Source organism: Centroberyx affinis, unplaced genomic scaffold (genome assembly GCF_046629955.1).
Source record: "Centroberyx affinis isolate AG114_WGS23_722 - 3 ecotype Tasmania unplaced genomic scaffold, CSIRO-AGI_Caff_v1 ptg000277l_1, whole genome shotgun sequence".
NCBI lineage: Eukaryota > Metazoa > Chordata > Actinopteri > Beryciformes > Berycidae > Centroberyx > Centroberyx affinis.
In genome coordinates, this window is record NW_027278956.1 from 534063 (window position 1) to 561014 (window position 26952).

At 42.2% G+C, this 26952-nt stretch overlaps 1 protein-coding gene across 1 annotated transcript; it reads left to right on the top strand.

Moving 5' to 3' along the window:
- Nucleotides 1-20: 20 nt before the first annotated feature.
- On the top strand, nucleotides 21-26941 carry tulp3 (TUB like protein 3). The gene is made up of 12 exons (XM_071512350.1): nucleotides 21-105; nucleotides 6964-7005; nucleotides 10284-10335; nucleotides 16640-16802; nucleotides 17354-17578; nucleotides 21515-21648; nucleotides 21824-22015; nucleotides 22507-22619; nucleotides 23067-23184; nucleotides 23286-23384; nucleotides 23673-23844; nucleotides 24634-26941. Exons 1-12 carry the CDS (start codon nucleotides 86-88, stop codon nucleotides 24765-24767), a joined length of 1464 nt encoding a protein of 487 aa, XP_071368451.1. The 5' UTR covers nucleotides 21-85; the 3' UTR covers nucleotides 24768-26941.
- The last annotated feature ends 11 nt before the right edge of the window (nucleotides 26942-26952 follow it).

A 26952-nucleotide genomic window follows, 5' to 3' on the forward strand; every position in this document is an offset into this window, starting at 1 on the left:
TTTTTTACTTAACCGCGTCTACGAAAAATATACTGCCACGGGAGGCCGCCAGCTGGGGAACCTTCCATAGCAACCGTGGATAAACATGAGTTACTACAGCATAAGGTGAGCTAAAACCGATGCATTGACTGCACGACGTGTTAGTATTTGTTCTGTTTGGGCCATTATTGAATGAGACGCTAACCGACGTGGCTAACGTTATTTTATGGGAAACTAACTGTCGCTCGCCCACCAACTTTTTTTAAAGGCACTGTTGCTTACAGCTGGAACAGCTAACGTTAGCTTCTAACGGTAACAAGCTAGCTACAATGTTACATAGCTACACTTAGGAAGCTAAGCACAGATAGTAATTGGTAGATAGTAGATTTATTTTCTCACTTTATCCATATATATTATTCTTTCAATGCCAAGCCCAGTGAACTAAGGAACGAGCTTAATATCACAGAACAACATAGCTCCATAAATTACTTAACGTTATAACTAGCTGAACAATAGAAATGGAGAGAAATTCTTCATGACCATAAGTGGCTAACGTTACCGTTGTCCCTGAAGTATATTATTGCTCAGTTGTGACGCTGCTGCTACGGGTTGCTGTAATGTTAGTTAGCTAGCTGATGAACAAATTATCCAGCTTTCCGAAGTAAGAACAATCATTACGCAATGAACTTCAGCAAAAGCAGGTAATTTATTTTTAAGAGAAAGTAACGATATATGATAAAATGGAACCTGATGCGAGTGTGTATCTAGACTCATCTGACATGCTATTAGGGAATCAACATTTCTTGCCTCCAGATGTTAGAAATGGAAGCCCTTGCGTTTTTTGCCGACCAATTTTCTCACTCTGTTTTTGTCAGCTTGAATGATTTAGTTTGAGGGCTTTACAGTTTCTATTCTATTCGAGGGATTTTTTTCTTCCCACACATTCCGGGTCAAAAATAATGACACCCCACCCCCCTTAAATATGGAATATCGCATTGAGTTTTGGAATGTAGGATGACTAGCTGGAAGCTAACGCTCTCTGTGTAATTAACATGCTGTATCAAATTATCTGTATCAAACTCAACAGTCAGATATAGTAGCCATAGTCAGCCTCTCTCTGACACTAATCCACTAAAGACTTTTAGACATTTAGACTAAGCTTTGCTCATAGTAAAGCAAGGGGCATAAGAAAAGGGAAGGTTTGCATGTCGTGTTGGAGCATGCCTTTCCTTTGCCTTTCTACCTCCAGCAGTTGCGGGGCTTTTGAGGGCTATAAAATGTGCCTTTTCTGTGTCAGAGCATTCCGTTAAGACACTGCTGATACCCACCTCCCTACTACTCCTATTGAATACATGAGTAAATAAAAGCACTCTATATTTTTTACATTTTTACTTCTTACTTTTGAGTTCACAATACAAAGTGAGTGGAAGGAGAGAATATAGAGAATGGAAAACATGACAAAACTCGGTAGCCAGATTCAAACTAATCACACTGTGAGTCCTTGGAATTCACTGTAGCACACTGCACCATGGTGCTTCCTACAGCTGTCTTTTGAAGCCCACTCTGCTGGTCACGAGAACAGGTGCTGGGCCTAGGGTTCATGTGATCTTTATATATATATATATATATATGTTTGTGTGTGTGTGTGTGGGGGGGGGGGGGGACAGAGTGCATCGTAGAAGCTACCGTAGGCTACACTATTCGAAGCACTGGTTAAGGCATAGGTCTGCTTTCATCGTGCTATGAGATAAAAATCATAAGTAGCTCCCACCCTTTCCTGTTCTGCTGTTACAGTCCCACTCTGATTATTTGATTTTATCTGTTTGCAGTCTACCCCTGAAAGGAACAGCCAAATAAGGGAAAACAATGTTTCGTGAAATTCAGAAGTTACGTTCTTTAACTTGAACTAAATACCAAGAATATGGCTTGCCATTTGAAGAAATGTTCTTCAGGATTTTTCTTAATTGTCTTTGTACAACATAGTGGACTGAGTGGTGCCAGTCAATCTCAGACAGCTCATAAAAATCTTTTTTGCAAGGAAAAGCCTTAGCTTTGTGACTGTGCCAGTTGTGTGTGTCAGTGTGTCAGTTTAGGTAATGTTGGCTGCAGTAATGGACTAATTCTTGAACAGCACACCAGCTATGATGCATACTGCTTTTGTAGGCTAAACCCACCCAGACAGTTAGTGTAAAAGTCCAGAATTTCATAGATAGCTGGCTCAGCAATTGTAACCTGCCTTGGAAGATGCAATAAGGGACTTTTTCTATACTTCTCGCTGTCTCGTTATCTTTTGCAATCTTGTACACTAGCTCTGTCTCTCCTTGCAATTCTTTATTCTCCCCAAAGCACAGGGACTTCTGACTGACTGTCTTTCTCTCTCTCTTAACTGGTTATCAGTGATGTTGTGGACTGGTGATGAATCACTTGGCAGTGTGGCAGCTTCAAATGGCCGAGTCTGCTTTGAGAGATGAACACACCCGAGGAGTGACCTTTATCATAACAGCATTACAACCCAGGTGTTACACAGATGATTGCTTACAGGAGAGTGAAAGGGGAGTTGAAGGTTTTCTGGTACCTGTGTAGTTCAGTGGGGAGAGTATGGCACTAACACTGCCAGGGTTAGTGGTTCAGTTCCCTCGGAGGCCACTCATATTGTAAGTTGCTATGGATGAAAGTGTGCATATCCTGTGTTAACTGAGAAAAATTATGATTATACTGTGGTGGCATGTAAAGAACTCCTGTATATACTTTGCAGTTATAAGGCAATAATAACCAACACATGCTTAGGTTGTTGTTGCTCACAACATCAGCTAGGTCTGCATTGGCTCTTTGATACTATAGTAATGGTATCCAAGAGTGTTTTCTTTGCTGTGATTATGGGTACAACAGTGATGCGGCTAAGTACAAGGTGCAACTGAGTATGGTCAGCATCAGTATCCATTGTCACTGTAAGTATCCTAAAGAGTGTACAATCTTCTTTACAGAATAAAATAATGGAGAAAGCCAGAAAGATCACTAATAAGCCCCCTGGCTGCCACAAGAGACAGCAAGCAATTCCAGTTTTTCAGAAAATTCATCTTTGGTTTGTTGGAATTATCCGCACATTTGGAACATGTAGTTGACCAAGCAGTGTTTGGCTGAAATTACCACATTGTATAACGTGTCTTAGCCCCCAAAAAGGAATAGGTTGGCTATAAACTAGAATTCAGTAGCTTATCTCCTAGCTCAGCATCCCAACACCATCATTATTCTATTCCAAGAATGAGTGAGTATCCTTAATCATCTTAATCAGTCAAATTAAATCCAATTCTCCACAAGTCTAGTGGGTTGGCCTCTGCAACAGAGAGGATGACTGAGGTGAAATGTACTGTGGCTGCCCAGTGCATTCCAAACACATATGGCCCAGTTGGCTTGAGTAATCCACTCTGTTGCTCATGCACTGAGAGACTGAGAAAACATCCCTGGTATTTGTAATGGCCTCGCTCTTTCACCACATTGAATGCTGCAATATTGAATACAATTTACTGAAGCTATTATTTCTGCTCTGCTTGTTTGTTATGAGTTAACGTTGCAGCATGACACATTCTGTGTTTGCACTTCGTGGACATTAGCGTACATTTCATTAAATCTGACTCTAAACAAAGTAAAGCTTTCATTACAAGAGAGTTGTGGGTGGAAAGCATTCATCTGGGACCCTAACTGAAGCGGTATTATCAACACTTGTAGCTTATTTCCATCATTTGTTTTGAGCTCGATAATTACTCCCTCAGGTGAATGATTCCCATGCTTAACATCAGTTGACTTTCATACCATTTTACCCCTATCCCACAGGACAACCACATACACACAAACACACACTTCACTTTCTCTGTCCTTTCTTTCTTGCACTCCTGCGAATAAGCACAGAAAAAGAACAGGAGGCTCTGGTCTCCTAGCAACTGGACTAAGGTCCCCCACGCTTTGCCTGTATTTAGAAAGGGTAATCTATAAGTTTCCGTGTATTGAGTTATCTACCTCAAAAAAAAACCCAAAACCTCCTTCTCAGCATTATTGAGAGGAACACAGACTGGAATATGTTATTCATATGCTGACACTCATACCGTAATGCTGTAATATTGACTGGGCATGATTTTGCAGTAGAGATTTAGGCTATTTAAAGCTTATTGAATTCCCACTATTACATATGACGGAGGTGAACATCATGTCTGGCCTCTGGTTTGATATGCAATGCCCCACCTATGAGTCAGAGGAAATGAGTTGTGGCTGATGGCTGAGTTTCTCAGAAAGTCACTGGGAAGTAGTCAGTCTAATAATGGAACATAGGCGACAGTAGCTAGACTAACTGAACTTTTGAGAAACACTGCCAGCCAAAGAGGAGTCTGTGCCCCAATAACTTAAACATATATGTGTTCAAACAGCCTACGTCTTCACTTGTGGTGTCAATCCCGTTCAAGTAGCTTTATTGAAATATGTGTAACGCTCAGAGCTTGTTTCATCCCCACTGCAGAGTGTTAAGACCTGTCACTTTCATACCTACCCCTAGCTGCATCCTTGTGCGTTGCCTCAAGTGAGGAGTCATGGCAACAACTCCTACCCTCCGACCTCAGTCCGCCTCAGGAGTGGTGGCTGTCACTCCCCTGGGTGGAACATAGCTACTCTTTCTCAGTGACATAATAGCAGAGGACTTGGAGCCTGCAGGGCTGACTGCTAGGTAGGACTGCACAGTGACTCTGGGCTCTGTTGTGAATGAATATCGTTGTGATACTGTAGATAGCCGAGCCCTGGACTAGCATTCCTGAAGCAGCATCCATGGACACTGTAAAGAATGGAGGATCTCAGCCTGTCTACAGTCGCTGGTCGTACAGGTACATACATACATGCTAATCTTAGTGCCAAAAAGCAGTTGTGAAAGAATGTCCTTTGTTTTGTGTGTCTTCCATGACTTGTCGTGACTTTAGCTCTCTGGAGTTAGAGGGCTGAACTGGCTCCTGCAGGATGGAGACAAAGAGATGTACACACATTTTTGCTTGATCTCTCGTAGCTGTATTGGGTTTTTGGGACAGAATTGCGGAGTGGCCTGTGCCAGGAGAGGTCAGCTCTACTGTAACATTTCCTCCAGTCTCTGCTCTATCCCATGTGGCCAGCTGTATGGCTAACCTGCTGTCAAGGATCTGCCGCTTGCTCATGTTTCTGCAGCCATGTCGTTACTTATTCAGAGCATCAGCCTGTGACTGTGCTGTAACAAGAGTTGGTGATTTGTGTGTGTGTGTGTGTGTGTGTGTGTGTGCGCCCCGTTTTCTTTTTTTTGTATGCTGTTGGCGGCTCAATTGGAACGCTGTAACCAAGGATGTGCTCAGAATATTCATCGCAGGATTACTGACATGAAAGAGTTAGATAGCTGAAATGACTGCCTCTTCTTTGCATTTTCTTAGTTAAGGTCCAGGAATGTCTAGACTAATGTTAACAGCCTAACTCCTAAAACCTCAACCTTTTCCTTTATCACAGACCTTGTTTGGTAAAGTAAGACTTTTTATTTAGTCAATTTAGTCAATGCATTTGCAAATGTTTAGGACAACCACCCCCTTTAAAATATGGTCCAACTCATTCACTTGTTTGATTTTTTAAAATATATTGCTAGTAAAATATCTCTTGCTAGTAACCATTCACTCTCCCCCAGGAAATTAAGTTCAATCAGACATCCTTTTATTATGTCCCCTCTAAAAGTCAGAAAGTCAGTTGCCTGTGGCAGAAATTAAGTCACGCTCATTCAACTTTCAAATTCCTTTTTGAAGTGGTGAAGGTCTATTTTTATGGAGGCCATTCATTAAAACGAACAATGGACAAAATGGGCTGTGTTCTGATAAAGAGATCCCTCTGGTTAATGCTATGCTAATTTTTAAAATAGCTTTGATATTGTCATCTGAAAGGAAGTCATTAGTCAGCCTGTCCTCTTTTCAACCTTGAATCAACCAATGGTCTGCTAGACAGGGTATTCTAACGCTTTTTCTAGTAATATAGTCTATGTTACAGCCTAGCACATCTGCTTTTGTAATTTTCTGCTCTTTGATGGATTAGAAGGCCTTTGCCCCACCTGAGTACTGTACTTGTCTTTGTGACAAGTGCATATGAGAAACATACAACAGAGAAAAGGAGAGACACACTGCCTTTGTGTGTACATTAATAATCTTAATCTGTGTGTTGGTAAATATTGCATCATTACAAACATATCAGGCCCTACATCTTCAGGCATATGCATAATATTATACTACGCATATCATAATACTCATAATACTCATAATGCTCAACACAAAGCACAGATGTCCACATCTTGATGGACTCTCCATTGCTTGTCAGTCTGTAAATCTTTACAGCACAGTGTTAAGAATGGCCTCCAATTACACTGGAGCCGGCCAATTGGCTGCAGTTTTTTAATCAATGTCGGTGGAGGTGCGCTGCTGACGGAGCACAAATCTCCATGGTTACCTTGGTGTGACACACAGGGAAGGGACGAGCGCCATGTCCTTCTCTTGTCACCTAAGCTGTGATGGACTAATGAAACATTGATCACTCACAGCTGTGACTAGGCATTCTGTGTGTGTGTGTGTGTGTGTGTGTTTCCAAGAACAGGTGTGGTAGAGGACATTCTCTTGCCCCCCCCCCCAACAGATTGAAGTGTTCAGGATAATACTCCATGAAGGACCTTGTCTGTTATTTTACATAGCACCTGGTGCTGTCCTTGGACAAAAATTATCAGCTTGTTTGATTATATTGGAGGATTACTCTAGCCTATAGCATAACCTTTTCTTCATCGATATACTACTACTACACATGAATTAGTAGTATAGGAGCATAATGGAGACTTACTCATGCCCCAAACCATTTCTTGTTTGTTTTCTAACTTGTTCTAACTCATTTTACTCTCTTATTATCCACATGTCCTGTGCTGCTGTCTGCCCTGGTGCCAAATTACTGTGGTCCCTGAAGACCCTCCAGTTCTGCCAGCTTCTCATCGAACTCAACAGCAAGGTAGGCAGCAATACCCCCTCCCCTCACACATGCACACACACACACACACACACACACACACACACACACACACACACACACACACACACACAGACACACACCATCTCCTTTCACAGTGTGACCATCGGTTACCATGCACTTGATTTGGCTGAGAGAAGATTTTGGACACGCAGAAGGGCTGTGTTGGTAAATTCTGTGTTGCAAAACTGTTGATATTATCGATTGATAGAATGACCTGCAACATTGGTGTACGTGTGAAATCAGGCGTCATGGTTTGGAGTGTTTCATCAGTGATTGATGTTCTGCTTGCTGAACACACTAGGCTTCATTGTTTTGCTGTGGAGCTGCGGCAACTACAAGATTGACTGAGCTCTAGTTGTAAACAGACTGTTGGTAAATCTGGCAGTCCTAAAGTAAAGCCCCCACTGGCAGCAGTAACCTAATCCACCAGTCCCTAGCCTCCACACACACACACACACACACACGCACACACACACACACACACACACACACACACCCTAGCAGAGTAGACCATAGCAACTTCTCCCAGGTCTTGCTGTTCAGTCTACCTGCGCACCTTTCACCTATTCCTTTCCTCACCTGTCTTTAATGACAGTCCCGGATGTGTAATTAAAACCTACTATCTTCCTCCACTCTTCAGCCCTTCTCCCTGTCACCAGCACCTGCTCTGAGGTGCTGTAATGGCTTCCCAGGGGACCCATCTGTTTTGCCACTATCAACAGCGAGGGATACTTGGAGAAGGGTCTACCAGTCATGACATGACACACTTCTAATCTGTGCTCTATAGCCAGCTTGGTGCCAGATGACTAATGTTGACATTGAATGAACAGATCATGCCTTAAGCCCAGACAGTGTGGACTTAATGAGAGTGGAACAGCATCACTGATGCACATGTGTGCTTCTGGGCGCAAATGGATTTCCGGCACTTGTCGCCTCTTGGCATTTGGTAGCTGTCCTTCAGAGATGAGCTGTGATGTCAGCCAGCCTCAAGCTTGCTGCCCTTAAGCCATGTGTGTCATCACCAACATTATTTCACGCACTGGAACTCATGGAAAGGCTATGAGATTTAGTGAGAGAGATGGAAAGAGGAGTGAGTAGAGATCTAATGAGCTTCCTTGATGGAGTAATTGCTGTTTAGATAGGCAGCGCGATTTGAAGAGTTCTCATCCTATATCTCTAATCCATTCTATCAGAAAATCATTGAAGCCTAGCAGGATATGTGATATAAGATTTATTCAACAGAAAAAGATGAGAGATGTATGACGAGAAATAGGACCAGTGACCCACACATACTACGTCAGTCTATGTGCTTGACTTGTGTGTGTGTGTGTGTGTATGTGTGTGAGGTGGAGAGGTGGGTCTCTGACTCTGTCTGAATAGACTCCTGCTGTTGCCCTTCTCTCTCTTCACTGTAGCTAAGCAACATGGGCCCACAGTCCCTTTACATAGGTGTCCAGGACCAATGCCCATTGGACCCAGACAACAAGGCACTCTCTCAGCTGGAGCTTTCTCCTTTTTCTCTTTCGCTTGCTCTTTCCCTCGTTGTCTTGCTCTTGCTCTCTCTTAGTCTTTCTCTCACTTTCAGAGAGTCTATCTAGATGTCATGTTTCATCTACAAGTTCAGAAAGTCACTCTGCCAATTTGGCCCATTGATTTTCCATTGTGTGGTGAACCACTAGGCAACAGGATCACTGTTTATTTAAATATAGGTTGCATTTAGTCTCTTTACATTGCTGATCTATGCTTATCAAAGTTTTCATAAGCTTTTCAGCTTGAAAATGCTAATACCATTACTAAACCCTATTAATGACTTATCTATGTTTTTTTAATAGAAGGCCATACAGGATCCAAAATCGTTGTAGACTGTTTATTAACAGCAGTAATGCCCTCTGGTGGTGTGATCTGGGAAATCACACTCAGTGCAGATGCTCTAAGGGCGTTTTCACACCTGATAGTTCCCTTCCTTGGTTCGCACCTGATACGAGAATGATACATTGTTTCGTTTTTCAGCTGGTTTGGTTCGCTTTCACAAAGTCAAAAATCAGATATGGTCCAGATAGGGTTGCCAACCCTCCCGGATTAGCCAAGAGACTCCGGTAATTAGCCTCCCAGAGATTTTTTGACGGCTGAAATTATAAGAATGTGTGTGTGCGTTGGGTATGTTGTACGTCGGGTCCGTCGTGTGTGTCCACTGCGCTGGATGAAGGTTATTTTCATGACTTTTTGTTTGCTGGGCTGTGCTTTTTACATATTTTCTGTGTTGGTTTTCTTGGTTGTAGGTTACGTATTTAGAAACTGGCAATGTGTGATGACGATTAACGGGACATGCACGTTGCGCATTTGGCATTGCGTAATGATGAAAGGGACACATAGTTTTTGGCATTTGGCATCGTATAATGGTGACAGCATATGGCACACATGTCAGGAATGACGTAAAGTGCAAATTTCCATAGTAGATAGTAGAACTTATTGATGCTGTGTGTCATTGTATGGCAATAACAATGGGGCATCATATTATTATTCGTTTTTTGTTTGTTATTTGGTCCGCACCAGGGTTCGATTAGGCCCACCCCAAACGATCCGAACCAAGGGGGTAAACGCTCCGGGGTTCGATTCAAACGGACTAAACAAGGCTGGTGTGAAAGCACCCTAAGAGATTCATGTGTGTGAAATTCCCAGCTTTTATTACCCTGGCTTATGCATCAGCACCAAGTGCCCCTCCCCTTTGCTGACTACTCTGGTTGCCAACTGTACCTCAATACAACAATGATTGGCTGCCACTTCAAAAATAATTTAAACCCTTGTGAGTATTTGTCACGCTCACAACTCACTTCATAAAACCTCTCACTTTAGGCTTACCTGCCCTACGAGAAGTAGAGAAAATGGTGGCTACTGGTAGTACACCAATTTGTTTTGATGCAGCTGTATTCTCAAGTTCGTCTTACAATGCTCAAGTCTACCGTATCCTTAACTGCTAGCTGAGAGCAAGGGGAAACTATGCTAGCTAGGTGCAACCAAGCTTGCAGCGTAAAGTTGTGTTTTGACATGTTACTGTGCCCCACGTGAGGGCAGGGCGGAGCTTTAGAAGGACAAGGGTCACGATTCATTGAATTGAGATCTTGGATATTCAGTTTTCATAAATTCTGTGACGACAAAGTCACCTCATTATCATGGGTTTGCCGACATAGATCAAAGGACCCTCTCCAGTCAGTCAGGTTGACTTTTTATAAGAAAGGTTTCTCCTTTTCTCTCCCCAGTGGCCTCGAAGATGACAGCAGCAGTCTTATGCAGCAGAAGCTGGAAAAACAGGTAAGAAGCCAAATTTCATTTGCATAGGAATAACAACACACCCTATGAACTCTGAGAATTCGCACATTTCTTTGTGATCATATTCTCATTAAGACTTTGGCATGTCTACTCTTTTATACAGATTCCATACAGTTTCGTCCATGTCATGGTGCTTTCAAAGGACAGCTGATGTAGTACATGTAGTTCATGACCACTCAGCTATTGTGCTGCTGCGTTTGTCTAATTAAGCTTTCTTCCTCACATGTAGATGGCACTTTACCATAGGATATGATATTGTAGGATTCACAAAGGTTGTACAGGGGTTATTAATCCGGGACATAGCAAAATGTTTACTGGGTTGAGGGCTCGCCTCTGTTCTAGTTGTGAGCTACTGCCAAGATTTGGCATGAGGCCGACAGAGAGAAAGGGCTAAGACGACCTCGTGTTCTGCCACTCTGGTGCCGCCAAGGGGAGCCCACTGTTGGCAAGACTAGCTTCAACATGAATGCAATGGCGTGCAATTGAATGATTAATGCGCTGGTTCTAAAATCTTGAGTTTTTCACCTGCCCTGTCTTGGAACTTTAATGCCTTTTTTTGTCCTTCAGCTGAGTTGTTTCCTTTTATTCCACCCATTACCTGACATAGCCCTTCCTCTGTCAGGCGATTGTTCTCTTGTCAACCCTTCCTCCAGAGAGTCTGTGAGACGCCTTATCCCATCCCCAACCTCGCTGTAGCGCTGCGGCGCACGTAGCTTTGATTTAAGCCGGGAGCCATATTCCGCTATCTCTCAGACATTAGGCTGAGAGAAAGGGAGGACCAGATTGGTGAGTTCAAAGAGAGAGAAGGATTTAGTGCAGGGAGCCTAGCTTTGTGCGTGTGTGTGTGTGTGTGTGTGTGTGTGTGTGTGTGTGTGTGTGTGTGTGTGTGTGTGTGTGTGATGATGTGTCCCACTGTGGCTCAGCTGTGCCATGCACTGATTCAGCTGAGTCCAAACAGCCTCACTCAAGTGTTCTCTGTCCTTACATAACACGTGCAAACACACACACACACACACACACAAACACACACACACACACACACACACACACAAACTTATGCCCAGAGGGTGATCAGACATTGGCTGCTATGGTTTTTTCTTTTTTAAAAGAACAAAAAACAGAAACAAAACAATGAAAAAACAGTACCCACCTTCACAGAGTGTTTTTTTTATATTAAAGGTTTGTCTACCCCCATATTAAATAGCCCAATGAAAACCATTTAAACAGTAATACTGGGAGCACTGTGACTGTGACCGTATCCCTCTTTAAGCACTTCACCTCTCTCTTTCCCTCTCTCTCCCTCTCTCTCTCTCTCTCTGCCCCCCCCCCGCCCTCCCTGCCCTCCCTCTCTGTTCTGGAGCTGGAGCGCTAATGACTGCTGATTCAGTTAGCAACGGTGACCGCGCATACACACACACACACGCACACTGTCACTCAGTCTTTGGCTGAGACGGACTCCTTTTCTGTTGGAGGACCATATAGTGCAGAGGAGGCTGTTAGTTTATTGATCCTCAGACTCTGTTCCAGAAGAGGAAAGAGGGACAGGGAGACGGAGCTATGCCCAGCAGGAGTGCCGCTCCGCGGGGGACAGTGTAGCTTCGCATGGGCTTGAGGGGAATGGGACCTGGAGTGTTTGTTCCATTTTGTTTGTTCCATAGAGAAACTTGTACACTTTGGCCCCACGCTTGTTCAGGATGTCAATGGAACGGGTTAGTAATTTCTAATGTTTCTGTTTCTGATATTTTCAGTGTATTTTTTTATCTGTTTGAGGGTAACGACTTGGGTGCGCATTATACAGGTGTCTGTCTGTTTTTTCCCTCTGTCTTCCTGTCTGTCTGTTCCTGTCTGTCTGTTTCTGATAGTTTCAGTGTATTTTTTTAATCTGTTTGAGGGTAACAACTTATGCGCATGATACAGGTGTCTGTTTGTTTTTCCCCCCATCTTTCTGTCTGTCTGTTCCTGTCTGTCTTTGTGAGATGGAAGGAGCAAGAAATCCGGACAGCATTTCAGACACTCAGACACTTTGCACATGTGTTTTTGTCTTGAGAGTTTGTTAAGTTGGCCGGACGTTCATGCGATGCTTGTGTGTGCTTCTTCTTTTAACTTCTCAGTGTATGTTGTGTATCAGCTCTTCTCAGTCCATCCAGGTCATATCATTGTTATCAGTTCCTTTGGCAAGCACACACTTCCTCGTATTTGAATATCTCCTCAAATCAATGTATGCTATTTACATTAGACCACTTTTCTTGTTTTTTAAGTCCATGTTTTGGCTCAGACAGGAAGGTGCATGAAAGCCTGAATGGAGTCACATCCTGGTCTGAAAATGCCAAGTACCCAGTCTTTACAAAGGAATGGAATTACAATGGATTGGCTTAAAATAGCACAGTGTGCTCACAATTACATAGGGAAGACAAAACATACTAGTCTGACTTTGCCGGTATGAAGAATTAGCCAAGTCTGTAAGCCTACACTGGAAAAAATGTCCATCTTAATACCTCATTTAGTCTTCAAGTCCAAGTCTCATTTTCATTCTAAAAATTATGACAGTGTGTGATGTAATTCTTAGTTGCTTCCAATGCACTTTCAAATTTTCAGTACCTTGAAACAAGGCAGAATAAATCAGACCACTCTATTGTTGTCAAGAAAATACATATCTTAGAGCAAGATTTTAAGACACAATGCTCGACCAAGTTAATGATTTTTTTTTTTGCTGTAGCTACAATCCTGTAGCCATCTGTAGCCAAAATCCAAAGGAGAAAAAAATAAGAGTTTGAGAAGAGTTTAGGGCCAGATCCATCTTCAAAATGAAGGCCAGTTTTAAAACTTGATCATCAGCAAAGCCCTTGTCTATTTTTTCATCGCCATTGTTGTACATCCTGAAGTTTGGCAATATTTCCAAATTCACCTAGCACATTAACACTAATGATGTTCATTATGATAATCCTGCTCGATGTTTTATTCAGTTGTCGCTTTTATTTATAGCCATAAAGAGAGCCACATGCAAATCCTGGTCCTCTTATAACAAAGTCTTTTGAAATGATAACGAATCTAGGTCCAGATAATAAAGCTCCCAGACCTCTGCGTACTTGGGTATTAAAGAACTAATGTATTCAATAATACCCTTTGTTTTCCTTAAAAAGACCCCTTTATTTTGGCTCTTATTTATGTTATTTCTTTTTCTTAGCTGTTCTGTGTTGTTCATGATCGTCCGAGGCTCATAGGAATATATTGTCCCATCTATTGTCAGGACTCTATGGCTCTGGCTGCTGTATTTATTTCTCAGACATTTTCTCAGTGCTGGCACAATGACAGATGAGTTATGAAAGCTTTGTGTGCTGGCATATATGAGACAAGACCTCCTGGTCTCCTTTCCAGCTCACTAAACAGCATCACTAAACAGGACTTGTTGTTGTGCGTTCGGCGCGCTAATTAATGCACTTACGTAATCCACCGGCTGCTTTGACCACAGAGACGGAGGCTTGAGGGGCAGTTGACAAAACATGACCAGGGTGGATTTTCTATCCTTAGTGGAGCCTCAACACAAAGTCACTAAACTGTATACCGCACTACACACCAAGTCTGCATAGTCCTTGGGCACAAAAACTAGTTAAGCAAAAGGAGTAAAAAAGCTCTCCCTCACATCACTCGTCTGTTTGTGATGGATCTGAGAGTGCAACTGTCAACTCCGATATGCCCACTGGCTCATTGCTGTCCCAAATCTTCATGCTGTGGAGAGTTCAGCCATTCTTTGAAACAGAATGCAGCATGACACCAAACAAGACTCTCACAGCACTCGGGATTGCAGATTTGAGCTATTCAATTAACCCATTCAAAGCACTCAGTGGGATGTGGTCATGATTATAGGGTATTGTGTTGGCTTTATTCAACAGTTTGAGGTTATTTTGTTATCTCTATATAGGCTTTATCCTTCAGGTTATTTTTGCTGTTGCGCATGTCATCCGATATCTGCAAACCATTACCTGTGCTGTACTTCTGCGTTGTCAGTGTAGTGTGGCAATTCATCACTGCATTATTTGAACAGAGCATTTTTCAATGTCCCATTTTTTGTAAGAATATCTAAATGATGCCCTTACCTTTTTTATTATGCAAAACCTCGATTTGTTTATTCCATCATGTAGCCATCCATTCTGCTGGCTAACATTGACAGGCTGTTGGCCATTTTCCCCGTAGACCCAGGCGGTTAAAAAACATGTTGTCGTATGACTAAATGACTTGTCCAGGTCAGACTGATTGTTTCACTCTGCTGAGACCATCTGAAGCTCCAAGAGACTATCACGGCCCCACTATACCTCAACAATAAACAAATAAACAAATAAACAAATAGTCCACCGAAGTGTCGTAATTTCGAGGCTCCCAGATCATGTCCGGTTCCCTTTATTTTTCACCTATGTCAAAAGTGAATAGGATTTCTGTTTCCCATTTACTATTTGTTAAATAGCCTATGTGAAACCATGACATTAAAAATATCACAGGACTAAGTTATTATATGTGTTATTGACTATTGTTTTTTAAATATTTGTTAACAAAAATGGATGTTGTGTCACAGAGAATGATTTTCAAAAAACAACAATTTTATTGCAGCTTCAAAACTGGTTCATACCCATCTTAACAAACAAAGAAATCAATATTAAATCCAAAGATCTTAAGCAAAATAATCAGTGTGACGTAGTTAGAGGCAATCATTTTACACCCCTTATTAATTTTCCCATTAGTCTGACAAGGCGATGGAACCGGAATTCCTTATTTGGGCGGAAAATGTACGTCACGCTTCAGTGGTCTATAGGACAGGGGGAGGGAGCTAAGGAAAGAGGGAAGGAAACCAGGGAAGATGACAGTGAGGTGACAGCAAAAGGACAAAGATGGAAAGAAAGGAGGAAAATTCAAGCACAATAGCCACTTTCCATTGACATCGGAATGTAGTCTGTTGCCATGGAAACGCTCCTTTGCCGTGGGGCACTGACGACACAGAGCCAGTCAGTATGACAGCCAATAGTCTTTTTGTTGGCAAAGGTACAGTCATCAAAGGTGCAACACAGGTTATGTCATGACCTTCCTATGTCTGATGAGGGAAGAGTAAGGACACGCTGATTTTTAACAGTCTAGCCATGGTCATACGTAACTCTGAATGATATCCTAACCTGTCTGTTTGAACTGTCCATCTGGGCTTGAGGGTTGAATGTGGAGCACTGTCCTTAAACCTGTCTGTCAGTGTATCTTTCTGGCTGTTTGAGTTATTAGGCCTCCGTCACCAATGTCCAGGAGCAGAGAGGACAGCTTAATGTGGTTTTGATGACTGATGAGTGGCTCATTAGCACTTTAACAACAGGTAGCTTCAACCAAGCCATCTGATTGGTCAAAGAGGCTTTATAACCATGCTGATGATTCCCATACTCGTAACCACTATATAAAAGCCATTATACTGTAGAGGGTGCTCTTTACTGTTATTGTGGATACTCTGATGCTGAAGGTACTTATCACTGTGGCATCACCATCATACCTATATCTGCAACAAAGAGCTCCCTCTTGGGAATATTTGTGATAGTCATAGGGTTTTAGGGGAGAGTTAAAGCAATATACATACTGGCCAAAGAATATCATTAATACCCTGTCACACTCTTTCTGTGTGTTTGTGTGTGTGTGTACAGCTGTCAGCTGTGGCTTTTCCGGAGACTGCATCTCCAGTGTTATCTTGCTGGCCAGTTGAGATACCTATTGATAGTAGATGGTACAGGGTGACGAACTTCTCCGAGGACAGGACAAATATGCAGTGCTGTAACTCATGCCTGATGTAGCTGATCTTGCACCGGTTTATTTATTATATAGTGAGAAATGCGGATTGAAACAATGTAACTTTCTATGCATTTGTTATGCCTAGTCTGATCTAAGCATAACCTGGTACTTGCTCTTCCTTGACCAAAGTGAAGAGGCAGTGTTCTCAAGCCTGGCTAAATGATCCTTGACCTTCTTATGACATTTAAAAGATTGCAGCCTGTTATAGATGTTTGCCATAGAACAATGGTTTCCAATCATGTGCCATCACGGGAAAAGTATGCAAGTTTTCATTCCATTCAAACACTACACTATTTGCTAGTTATACCCTCCCCCTCCTTTCTGATTGAAGTTCTGCCATCTAATGAAATCAGCTGGTGTAGTGTTTGGTTGGAATGAAAACCTGCATACTCTTGGCCCTTGATAGCACATGACTGGAGACCACTGGAGTAGAATGAAGTTCCTCACCATTGCTTTTGCCCTGCTCGGTCCACAGAGGGCGCTGCTCGAACAGAAGCAGCGGAGAAAGCGCCAGGAGCCTCTGATGGTCCAGCCCAACCCAGAAGCCCGGCCCCGGCGCTCCAGGCCACGGCGTAGTGAGGAGCAGGCCCCGCTGGTGGAGTCCCGCCTCAGCATCACTAGCGACGTCATCATTGACGGTGAGGGAGACATGTTCTAACAATCAGGGAGGATGGAGAGGAGTGAAAGCTGGCAGCAGGTGATGCAGATGGACCCTGGCAAGCCCATGAAAGAGGCAATCAGGGATCCCGTGATGGACGACATAGCTTTGACAAGACTTCGGTTAGAGCTAGAAACAAAGGGAGGCATAATCAGGAGAAGGGCTTTACTCTACATTAGCAGAATGAATTAGAGTAAAGTTAAACCCGGGATCACGCTGCATCCATAATGTATTTATGTTGGTACAAACTGTGTGCAGAGTTCTAGGCAAGGATCCCACGGTTAAAACATTTTGAGATCAAACACTACCCAATCATATATCAGACATTTAAAAGAAACTGTTGATGGCTTTTACTCAACAACATCCCAGTCAAGCCTTTGGCAAACTAGTAATTTTGCAGCAAACAGGCTGACTCTCAGATCCAGCAAAAACAGATGAGCTGACACACTCAGACAAGCAGGGCCAGATCAGTAGCACAAAATTTGCAACTTACAAGCTAAGGTTACAACTGACTGTTTCCCCCTGCCATAGGTATTGATGGTCCGGCAGCTTTCTTGGGTACAGATGCCCCTGATCTGGGTACGAAAATCCAAATACTCTCGGTGAACCAGTCCCAGTCCCAACCTCAGTCCCAACCTCAGTCCCAACCCCAGTCCCAACCCCAGTCCCCTGCTGCTGAGGAGCCTGAAAGGGACGGGGACACTGAGACGCTGCTGGAGCCCAAGACGGACATCCATGAGTTGCTACAGAAACGAGGTGAATCCTGGCGGAGCCTAGCACCTTTAATGTAATTTTAAATACATTTTACTTTAAGCAGAGGGTTGGTGAGACACTGTTTTCTAAAACATTTAAAACCCATGGAACTCTCTATCAAGTTTACCCAATGGACAGGGAAGATACTGTACCTCTTGGAGCTGAGAAGGTCAAGCAAATGTAACAGCCGTTGCGGCTTCATTTGCACACCGTTCGGTTATTTGCCTAGATCATTGACTCTGTGAGTCCCCTGATGCCACTCTACAAACACAAATACAAAGTAGCATCAGAGATCCTATCCAGTGCGCTGTTGCTTGGCCTGAGTATCTGATTCACATCCCCGGGCTTTAAAAACAACACCTTGGAGTATAGCAGGAGGTCTGTATGACATCGGGTGGAAAAGGAAAGTGAGAGTGAAAGAAGTAGAGAAACAGAGAGAAAAGAGGTAAAAATAGACAGAAAAAAGTATGAGGTGAGAAGAGTGGTGATGGAGGAGGAGGTTGAGTGCAGTGTGATTCAACTGAAGTCTGAGAGCTCGAAGGTTTATTTATCCACTTTGCGTTTATGTCATGACAGTCCTTTTAAATTGCTCCAAATTAGCAGTCATTGTAAAAAAGCAACAACAAAAAAAACAATCTTTTCTCATCCCTAGAAGCTGAAGCACTCTGCTGCTGCAGTATGCAGCAGGAACGCAGACAGTGGCGAGATTGATAGTGACGCAGTGAGAAATGGGTCATTTAATCATAGGCCAGGGCATCGTTCATACTGCAGTGCTTATCTATGGCATCATCACAGCTGCTGCCACCTACACTCTGAGAAATATGCTGTTAAATTTTGGCTGATAGCACCAGCCACTTGGCAGGTGTTTTTGAAGTTTATGGAAGATCCATTGTATTCAAGCCCACATTTTGAATGGGGTAAAACCCAGAGTGAGTTGTGGAACTCCTAAAATAGAGATAGAGAAAAGAGACAGGAACATTTGGATTAACCTGCAACTGTAGAGCAGGTAGAGCAAAAATAGTTTCCCCACCCTGAACATAAACATATTCACTTTCATTTAAAGCAAGGAAAGGGTCTAAGAGGTTGAAACTGTACACATGTCATGTAATGTTGGCTATTGACTTGTATCCAACAGTTGATGATATGAAATTCCTAGACATTTAGTTGAGTTTGATTTGAATCTTGGCTTGAATGATCAAAGTGCAGCATTTTTAATTACCTTATCTGTTTCCTGGGCTACAGTGTGACATGCCATGGTAACAGACGTCACTCTCCTTCTCAATAATGCAAGGCCTCATTGTTAAGTCAGCCCAGTTTAGCACAGGGACATGTCCTCAGGAGTTCCAGCAGGTATTTTTGGCTCCCCGTCCTTGCATATTACCCCAGCCCCTCAGGAAACCAAGGAGACAGAAATAGGAAGTTTTGAGGTACATTCATATTTGATAATCCCATTCAATCAAAATACGTATTTTTGGCTGACTGCAAAATTTAATATTCTTCACATGCTGTGTGGTAATTATCATGCAGACGAGTGTCTTTTTGGTTTGATTTAGTAGCTTTGAGTCTGGGTGTTGAAAAGGTTTCTGGTTAGCCTATTATGAGTCCTCTCTGACATTTCCAGATGGCTGATTTTAATAAGCTACTGGCCTACACAACTTTGTTTGGGTGTTTTAATTGGAGCCCTGGAGTCACAGTTAGAGAGAAGCTAACATTTGCAATCTGTATTTCATGATGGCTCTTACGTTGGCATTGGGAGAGCTACATCTCCAGGGCTCATCTCTTGTGAATACCCCAGTATAAATATTATGTTTGGCTGTGTTTCTCTCTCATTATTCATCTTGCCCACCATGGCATAGGACATTGCTCTCCCAACCAACCCCTCCCACTCCCTGGTTGAGCCTGCCCAGGATAGGTTAGTCCAGGTGACTGGCACAGAGGAGGAGGTGCCAGAGAGGTCAGAGGTCAGAACTCCCTTGTCTGCCAAGGAGAAAAGAGAGCAGCTTTCGCAGTGGTGGGACAGAATTATTCTGGTTGTTTCTCTTCAATGCTAATGATAGTTTTTAGCCCTGCGACAGCAGGGGCTCTATGGATTGCTTTGTCGGCTGGTCGGTTGCGAGTTTGATTCCCGGCTGAGACGCTTCCATAAAATTCAATGTCGCAGGGTTAGACTCTTAGTCTTGTCAGATTAGAAATTATTAGGCAGGAAAAACAATATTATTTTTCCTCATTTTCTCCAATGTGGGGAAATATGTTCTTCAAACCTGACACTTACCACCCTGGGTTCAAAAAGTGGCCAGAGAGAGGTGTTAGTAGGATTATAGGACAATATACAATGATGACAAGCTTCTTACGTTTGTGGAATTAAAGCAGAAATATTATATTCCTAACACGCAAAACAATTTTCTCGGTAAACCGTCCCTCTCTGCTCTTGAAAAGGCAGTAAAGACCTGTTTCTATGGAAGAAAGTGTCCGTAATTTACTCTTTGCTGCTTTCAAACTCCCAGTAATCATCTGACGATAAAAGGTTTGCCTGGAGTCATGACATGAGGAAATATGTGAAGTAGATTGGAAGGATATTTGTTTTAAATCCCAAGTCCTAACTATTAACACAAGATTCAAACTTTTACCACACAAATGGTTAATGAGGACTCCTTATGCACAACATCGTTTTAACCCAAATATCCCAGACTAATTAAATACAATGACGATAAGGGCACAGAAGGATGGAAGAAGGTAATGGAAAATGTCTCTGTCCTAAACTATGTAAACTGCCAAATAGAGCTTGGTATATTTCTGTTTACTTCAAGTCAAACATACAATTGCTATGCTTTGGAAAAGCCCTGAAAAACCAATTATCAGCCAATTATTATTATCATTATTATTATTGTTATTTTACCCTTTTATATATGTATTCATCATGTACTGTATGTACGTGATAAAAACACTGGTTAATAACATAAAAAAAGATGTATTTATTGTGCAACATATAAATATACCAACAGCAGCAACAACATTATTATTATCCAAGTCGTTTGAAGTCAAGCAATTCCAAGGCATACTTTCTTTGCAGTTAAAAACCAAAAAAAAACAATATTCTAACAGTCCATAATTAGCAAAGGCCTGAGGAAAGAAAATTTCGCCTGCTCACAGAAATCTTTCCACACCGAGAGACCACTGTCATTTTTTGACAGCGCATTAAAATGTGCTGTAGCGACAGCCAAGAGTTAGGTCCTGGCTGATAAATCCAATTATCAGTGAAGAGACAGAGATGTCTCTGGCTGTCCAGACTGGCTTCAGTCAGCTCGGCCTATTTTACCGTCTGCATGACTGCATGACCGCACAGAGCTCTCTGTTCACAAGTCCATGGATGCAAGCCACGGACTTGCATCCATCTCTTGACGTCAGCCTCACCTTTTCAGGAATTGACATGGAAAAAGTTGTACAGCAGACTGTTGGTGGTTCAGTTAGTTAGTTAGCCGCATCCTTTCATTTCTCCTCTTGCTTCTTTTGCTGTAATAGATCTGAAAGCTGTCTGGCCCATGAAAAAGAAATACACCTTTGAATATTTCAGAGAAACATAAAAAAGAGTGATTTTAACTGCATAATGGACCATTTCGCCTTTACCATTGCTGAGCTGTTGCATCAGTTCTTGAGAAATTAGTTGTTGCACATCAAAGACCATTAGATAAGACACAAAAACTGTAAAGTAAGATACTCTTACTCCTCGGAGACAAATCTTTTTTTCATGAAAATTAAAGAAACTCTTGGGAAGAAATCAAATAAAGTCTGTAGAGATTTGGAGTTGGCGGTATGCATAGAGCCTCTGGGATCAGTTTTCCTGTCCTGCCTATCGTGAATAAGATTCCAAGCATGAAAACAGTGAAGGCATTCATGAATCATTAAAGCTCTCTCACACCGCTGCCTCTTCTCCCTCACCAGGTCTGTCTGGCAGTATGAAGTTTGATGAAGCCAGTGAGGATGAGGAAGATGTGGAGGAAGAACGGACACGTTCTCTGTCCCCCAACACGGACACCACCAGGCCCGCCTCCGCCGCCAGCGGCAAGTTAAATTCAGTACGTATCCTAATGAATTCACTTGCCAACACCCTTCTAACCAATCTGTGTTTAGGTCAAGTCAATGGAAGGTAATTCAATCTGTGCCAGCACACTCCTCAACTCCCCACTCATCACTAAATATTGTATATATTAACAGTTATCTTACAGATGTATGTGTGTTCATTCTATCAAGGAGCTGGTAACCCCCGGGTCGCCCACAGGGGAGAGCTCTCTAATAGATGTGGACAACCTGGAGGAGTTTGTGTTGCGTCCCGCTCCACGCGGCGTCACTGTCAAGTGCCGCATCACCCGGGACAAGAAGGGCATGGACCGCGGCCTCTACCCCACCTACTTCATGCACATGGAGAGAGAGGACGGCAGGAGGGTGAGAGGAGGGGCCATAGGCCTTTAAGTTAGAGTTGAAAGGAATTGTACATGTGAAGTAGTGTGTTTTTTGAGACATATAAAAAAAAAATGGAACGGGGTCCTCAACGTTTTCTTTCGTAATTTGCTTTGCTATAAATTTAAAGGGAAATCAGTCAACCCAAATAGTCGGTTTGCCTTTTATGTTTCATCAACATAGAATATAGCAAAACTGGATAACTGATGTCCAAGGAAACAACATTATGAGGCATTCTGTGCGATTAAGCACTGCATCACCATGACCAACTTTTCTCATTGTTTTATCATGGATTTAGTGGGGCTGGCACACTTCTTTCAAATTGTGTTTTCAATTGCAGGGATGACCTGTGTTTATATGTAGGCAAGCATGTAAGCCACAACATAGTCAGGCCAAAGAATTAATTACCTCTCAGCGGTGCAACCACATGCATGATGATGAAATACATTTGTCTCTTTCTCTCTCTCTCTTTCCAGGTATTTCTGCTGGCAGGAAGAAAGAGGAAGAAGAGCAAGACGTCCAACTACCTTATTTCAGTGGACGCCACTGATCTGTCGCGAGAGGGAGAGAGCTTCATGGGTAAACTAAGGTAAAAACACTTTTCCTCTTTGATCCACCTGTGCCCACGAAGGAGGACTTCATGTCAGTCTCAAAATGTCACTGGTTGATAGTATATGTGGCTTATCTTCTAAAAGGTCACACTGACATCTGGCTAAGTCCTAAGAAAATTGTTTTGAGCCTTCCATGCATCCTGCCACCCCTCTGGGGTCTGAAGCTGGATTAAGGGCGTGTTTACACTTTGGCACTTTTTTTGTGGAAAAAAGCTGCAAAATTGCATTCAGTGCTGATAATAAAAAACGGTTCACACAACACACCCTTTGTTTCCATAACACCTAGCTGCATTAGCTGCCACTATGAGCAAACAGTACTTATGTATAACGTATGCTGCCCCCGTTGTCTTAATTGTAAATAAGGTGCCGAGTTGGAAAAAAGCAGAAAAGTGTGAACATGCCACTGCTATTGTGTGTTCTAACAGGTCCAACCTGATGGGCACCAAATTCACGGTGTACGACAACGGCACCAACCCCTGCAAAAACCCTGGGACACTGCTGGAAGAGAGCAACACACGGCAGGAACTGGCCGCCATCTGCTACGTGAGTTAAAGACAGACACACACAAGCAATGTGTTTGCTTGGTCCCCTGTTCATTCATAAAATTTATGTGAAATTGTTGCCGTCTCTGTTCCATTTGGCAGGAAACCAACGTGCTGGGATTCAAAGGTCCCCGGAAGATGACTGTCATCATCCCTGGCATGAACATGAACTTTGAGAGAGTCCCAGTACGGCCCAACAATGTGAGTCTGATGTTCCTGGATTCAAGCGGCACTCTCCCTGTGAAAGCATCTGTCCACTCACTGTCTAAAACAGGGCAGTGTTGATGTTTTATGTTTAGTGTGATTTTATATATTTATTGGCTTTGTGCAGCACATTGATCAACTCCAGTTGTTGTTAAATGTGCCTCTTTAATAAATTCAAATTAATTAAATGGCAATTCAACATGACATATATGTGACATATAAGTGTATGTATATGCATATAAATGTGTTTGATATGTACTGTAAGTGACTCTGTCTCTATTACAGGAGCAGGAGAGCCTGCTGAGTAAGTGGCAGAACCATTCACTGGACAACCTGATCGAGCTGCACAACAAGGCCCCCGTGTGGAACGATGATACACAGTCATATGTGCTGAACTTCCATGGTCGAGTTACTCAAGCTTCGGTCAAGAACTTTCAGATCGTTCACGACAATGACCGTAAGTCTCTCTCTCTCTCTCTCTCTCTCTCTCTCTCTCTCTCTCTCCCTCTCTCTCTCTCTCTCTCTCTCTCTCTTCTTTGTCTGTTCAGCCATGGTGGCTATCGCTGCTCACGCTACCCAGTTCTTCTTCTGTTTATTCCAAACAAATTGCTATTGCTGATGCTGGAAACTCTATAACACCTCACCTCCTGTACGGCAAGCTTTTTATTCCTGGGAAAAAATCTGGGTACGGATTAAATTACTATTGTGTTATATCAATCAGTGATAGTGTAGCAAAACGGACATGTTTTTAAATTAGAATGTCCTGGAATTTCACTTTAATCAGTTGGATAGTGCTGCCCGTCAGTGACGTCATTCCACTTGCCTCTATGTGGGAATGGGTGCAGTCCCTAGTTCTCATGACAGTTTTTATATCAAAATACAGTCACAATCACATAAAAGAGAGAACAAAGTAATCTTCTGTATGCTCCAAAAGGGAATAGCCTATTAACAAACCAGCATGCTCATAGGCCAAACCTATTTTAATCTTGACTGAACCAAGACAACTCCTTATTCAGTCTGCCACAAGATCCTTCATTAACAGTTTGAACTCACAGCGCTTCAAATCATTTTGCACTAAGTTCCATGAAGAGGGAGCAGAGTGCATAAAGGTACTTTTTCCTAATATATGTATTCGCTCCATTATTTACGCTCTTCCTCTCTATTCCCTATGTTACACTTTTCCTCCACTGCTCATGCTTACATTACATTATTAACATGAGTATCTCTCTGTTGCCCCCAACTCCAGCTGACTACATCGTCATGCAGTTTGGCAGAGTGGCAGAAGACATCTTCACCCTGGACTATAACTATCCCATGTGCGCTCTCCAAGCCTTCGCCATAGGCCTGTCAAGCTTTGACAGCAAGTTGGCCTGCGAGTGAACCACCACCAGTTCTACCATGACTAACTCCCTCACCACCAGCCCCACTTTGCTGTCTCCCCTCAAATCTCTCCTCACAGGACCACTTGGGATCACTGCACACACACTCACACATTCCCCAACAGTCAAAACACTCCTTTGCAAAGGACTGAACACATTTACATTGTTGTACCCGGACATTTGTATGGTCATAGTCACCAGCAAATCTGCCTCGGAGGAAAACCATGTACAGTAGCTGCCGGTGACCCTTGATGTCTTCTCTCAACATCAGTATGACAGCTCATCACTGGACTCCGATCACACTGATGACACGAATTGGATATGATCCTGAGATAAGAGGATACTGGGTAGGGATGTTGGTGCTCCCTGTTGGAAAAGTAAAATACCCACCCCCTAAAAACTTTATCATCATAGCTCCTTTGTCATAAATGTTTTTTTTACTCTTTCATGCTATTTGAAAGGGGTTGATGTTTTAATGTGAGTCTAGCCACTACATATCTGTGTGTGCGCACATGCATACAAACAAAAAGGGAATAAAGACACAAAGCAAAACAGACCGCTCTCTTATGTATTTCATCTGTGCTAGAGACAGGCGCTCTTATGGTGCAAAAAGACCCTTTCATCTTATGATTTATAGCCCTAGCCATTATGTTTGACGAGTGGTGACATATGTACTAAGGATACCTTTTCTGTTGCTTGTGTTGCCTTCAAATATGACTTCACTCAGTCTTTTTTACCCATCTTAAATGTGGCCGTCTGGTTTTATCTGGCATCCACTTATTGCTGATTTTCAAGTCATATTCATCCAGTTACATGTTGTCATCCATCTCCTGTTTGCCTGTGTGGAAAGTGCATTATTCAGAGAAGTATATGTCTTAATGTTTTTGTGTTTTAGTGAACAGTGTCATTTTTTATCACGTGATGTTGTGATTTTCTTTGTGTCTTACCAAGTTGGATTCTCACAGAAAAGCAAGCGTAAAAGCGGAGTTGCACAGTGAAATAGAAAAAAGGGATTTATTATATTCTTATATACTGTAAGTTCATGCCTTATTGTTTGATCTCTTCCAGTGGTCTTTAAACAAAATAAAATAAGGACTAAATGTCATTTCAAGACATGGAATTTTAAAATAATGGCTGTTGATATGCCAAACAAAGCCTAATCCGTTCATGGCTACACGTAGAGGCCTGGTTCTAGACTAGGCTTTCTGTAGACATTTCCACAAAGAGGAACTCTGTAATCTAAGACAAAATTTCATCTTCACTTAATGTACAAAATAGGGACATCTTCCTGATATTAAGTTGCAGCCTCTTTTGCACAATCCACTTCTCAAGCTTAGAAGTTCTCCTCTAACTCATCTGCTTCTCTTTACCTCCTTTGTGATTGGTATAGATGTAATAAGGGAAATCAATAAGGTATAATGGCTTTTACCTGGATTCACCTCAGTGTGCTTCATGAAGAGTAAGTGTCTTTAATATTTTGTACATTCAGTGCATGTCTGTGAACCTGGAAACAGAACTGAACATTTCTGTATATTATACAAACGTATCTTGAGGGTCATTGTTGCTACAGAGCCAATGGGTAAATCATGTATAGTGGCAGTCCAACCTCGGCCCTTTAAAGAAAAAGGGTTTTCAATGGGGCATCCCACTCTTAATGCTGTTCAGGGTTTGACTTCATGCTATTTGAGCAGGGGGTTTCCCTTTCATGATGGTCTGTCAGACCCCTAGATCAATTACCATTCTCTTTAACATGCAAATTACAAATACCTGCTTATTTTTAAAAGAATTAATCATGTTTCAAATAAAAAAAAAAACAACTGTGTGCCAGCATTTTATGGAAGTCATATTTTGTCATGTAATTAGAATGATGAAGAAAGAGTGCAATGTTTTGAAGAGGAAAAAGGTTTATATAAAATATTTTGAAATATCAGATATGCTTTTACTACAAGAGACTTTGGTAAATCACATTCCATTCTGACATTTTGGAGATATGAATTCAGAAATATGGCTGTTATTTCAATAAATGAAAATAATATCAATGGATGATCAGACTTGCTTATCACTTTAATATACTGAAAGATGAATGTATTCAGTTTGTAACAGTTTATTTTCATAAACATGGCAGATTTCAATTTGATCCAGAACATCTTTGACAGCAAAACAAATTTAATAATTTCCATCAGTGT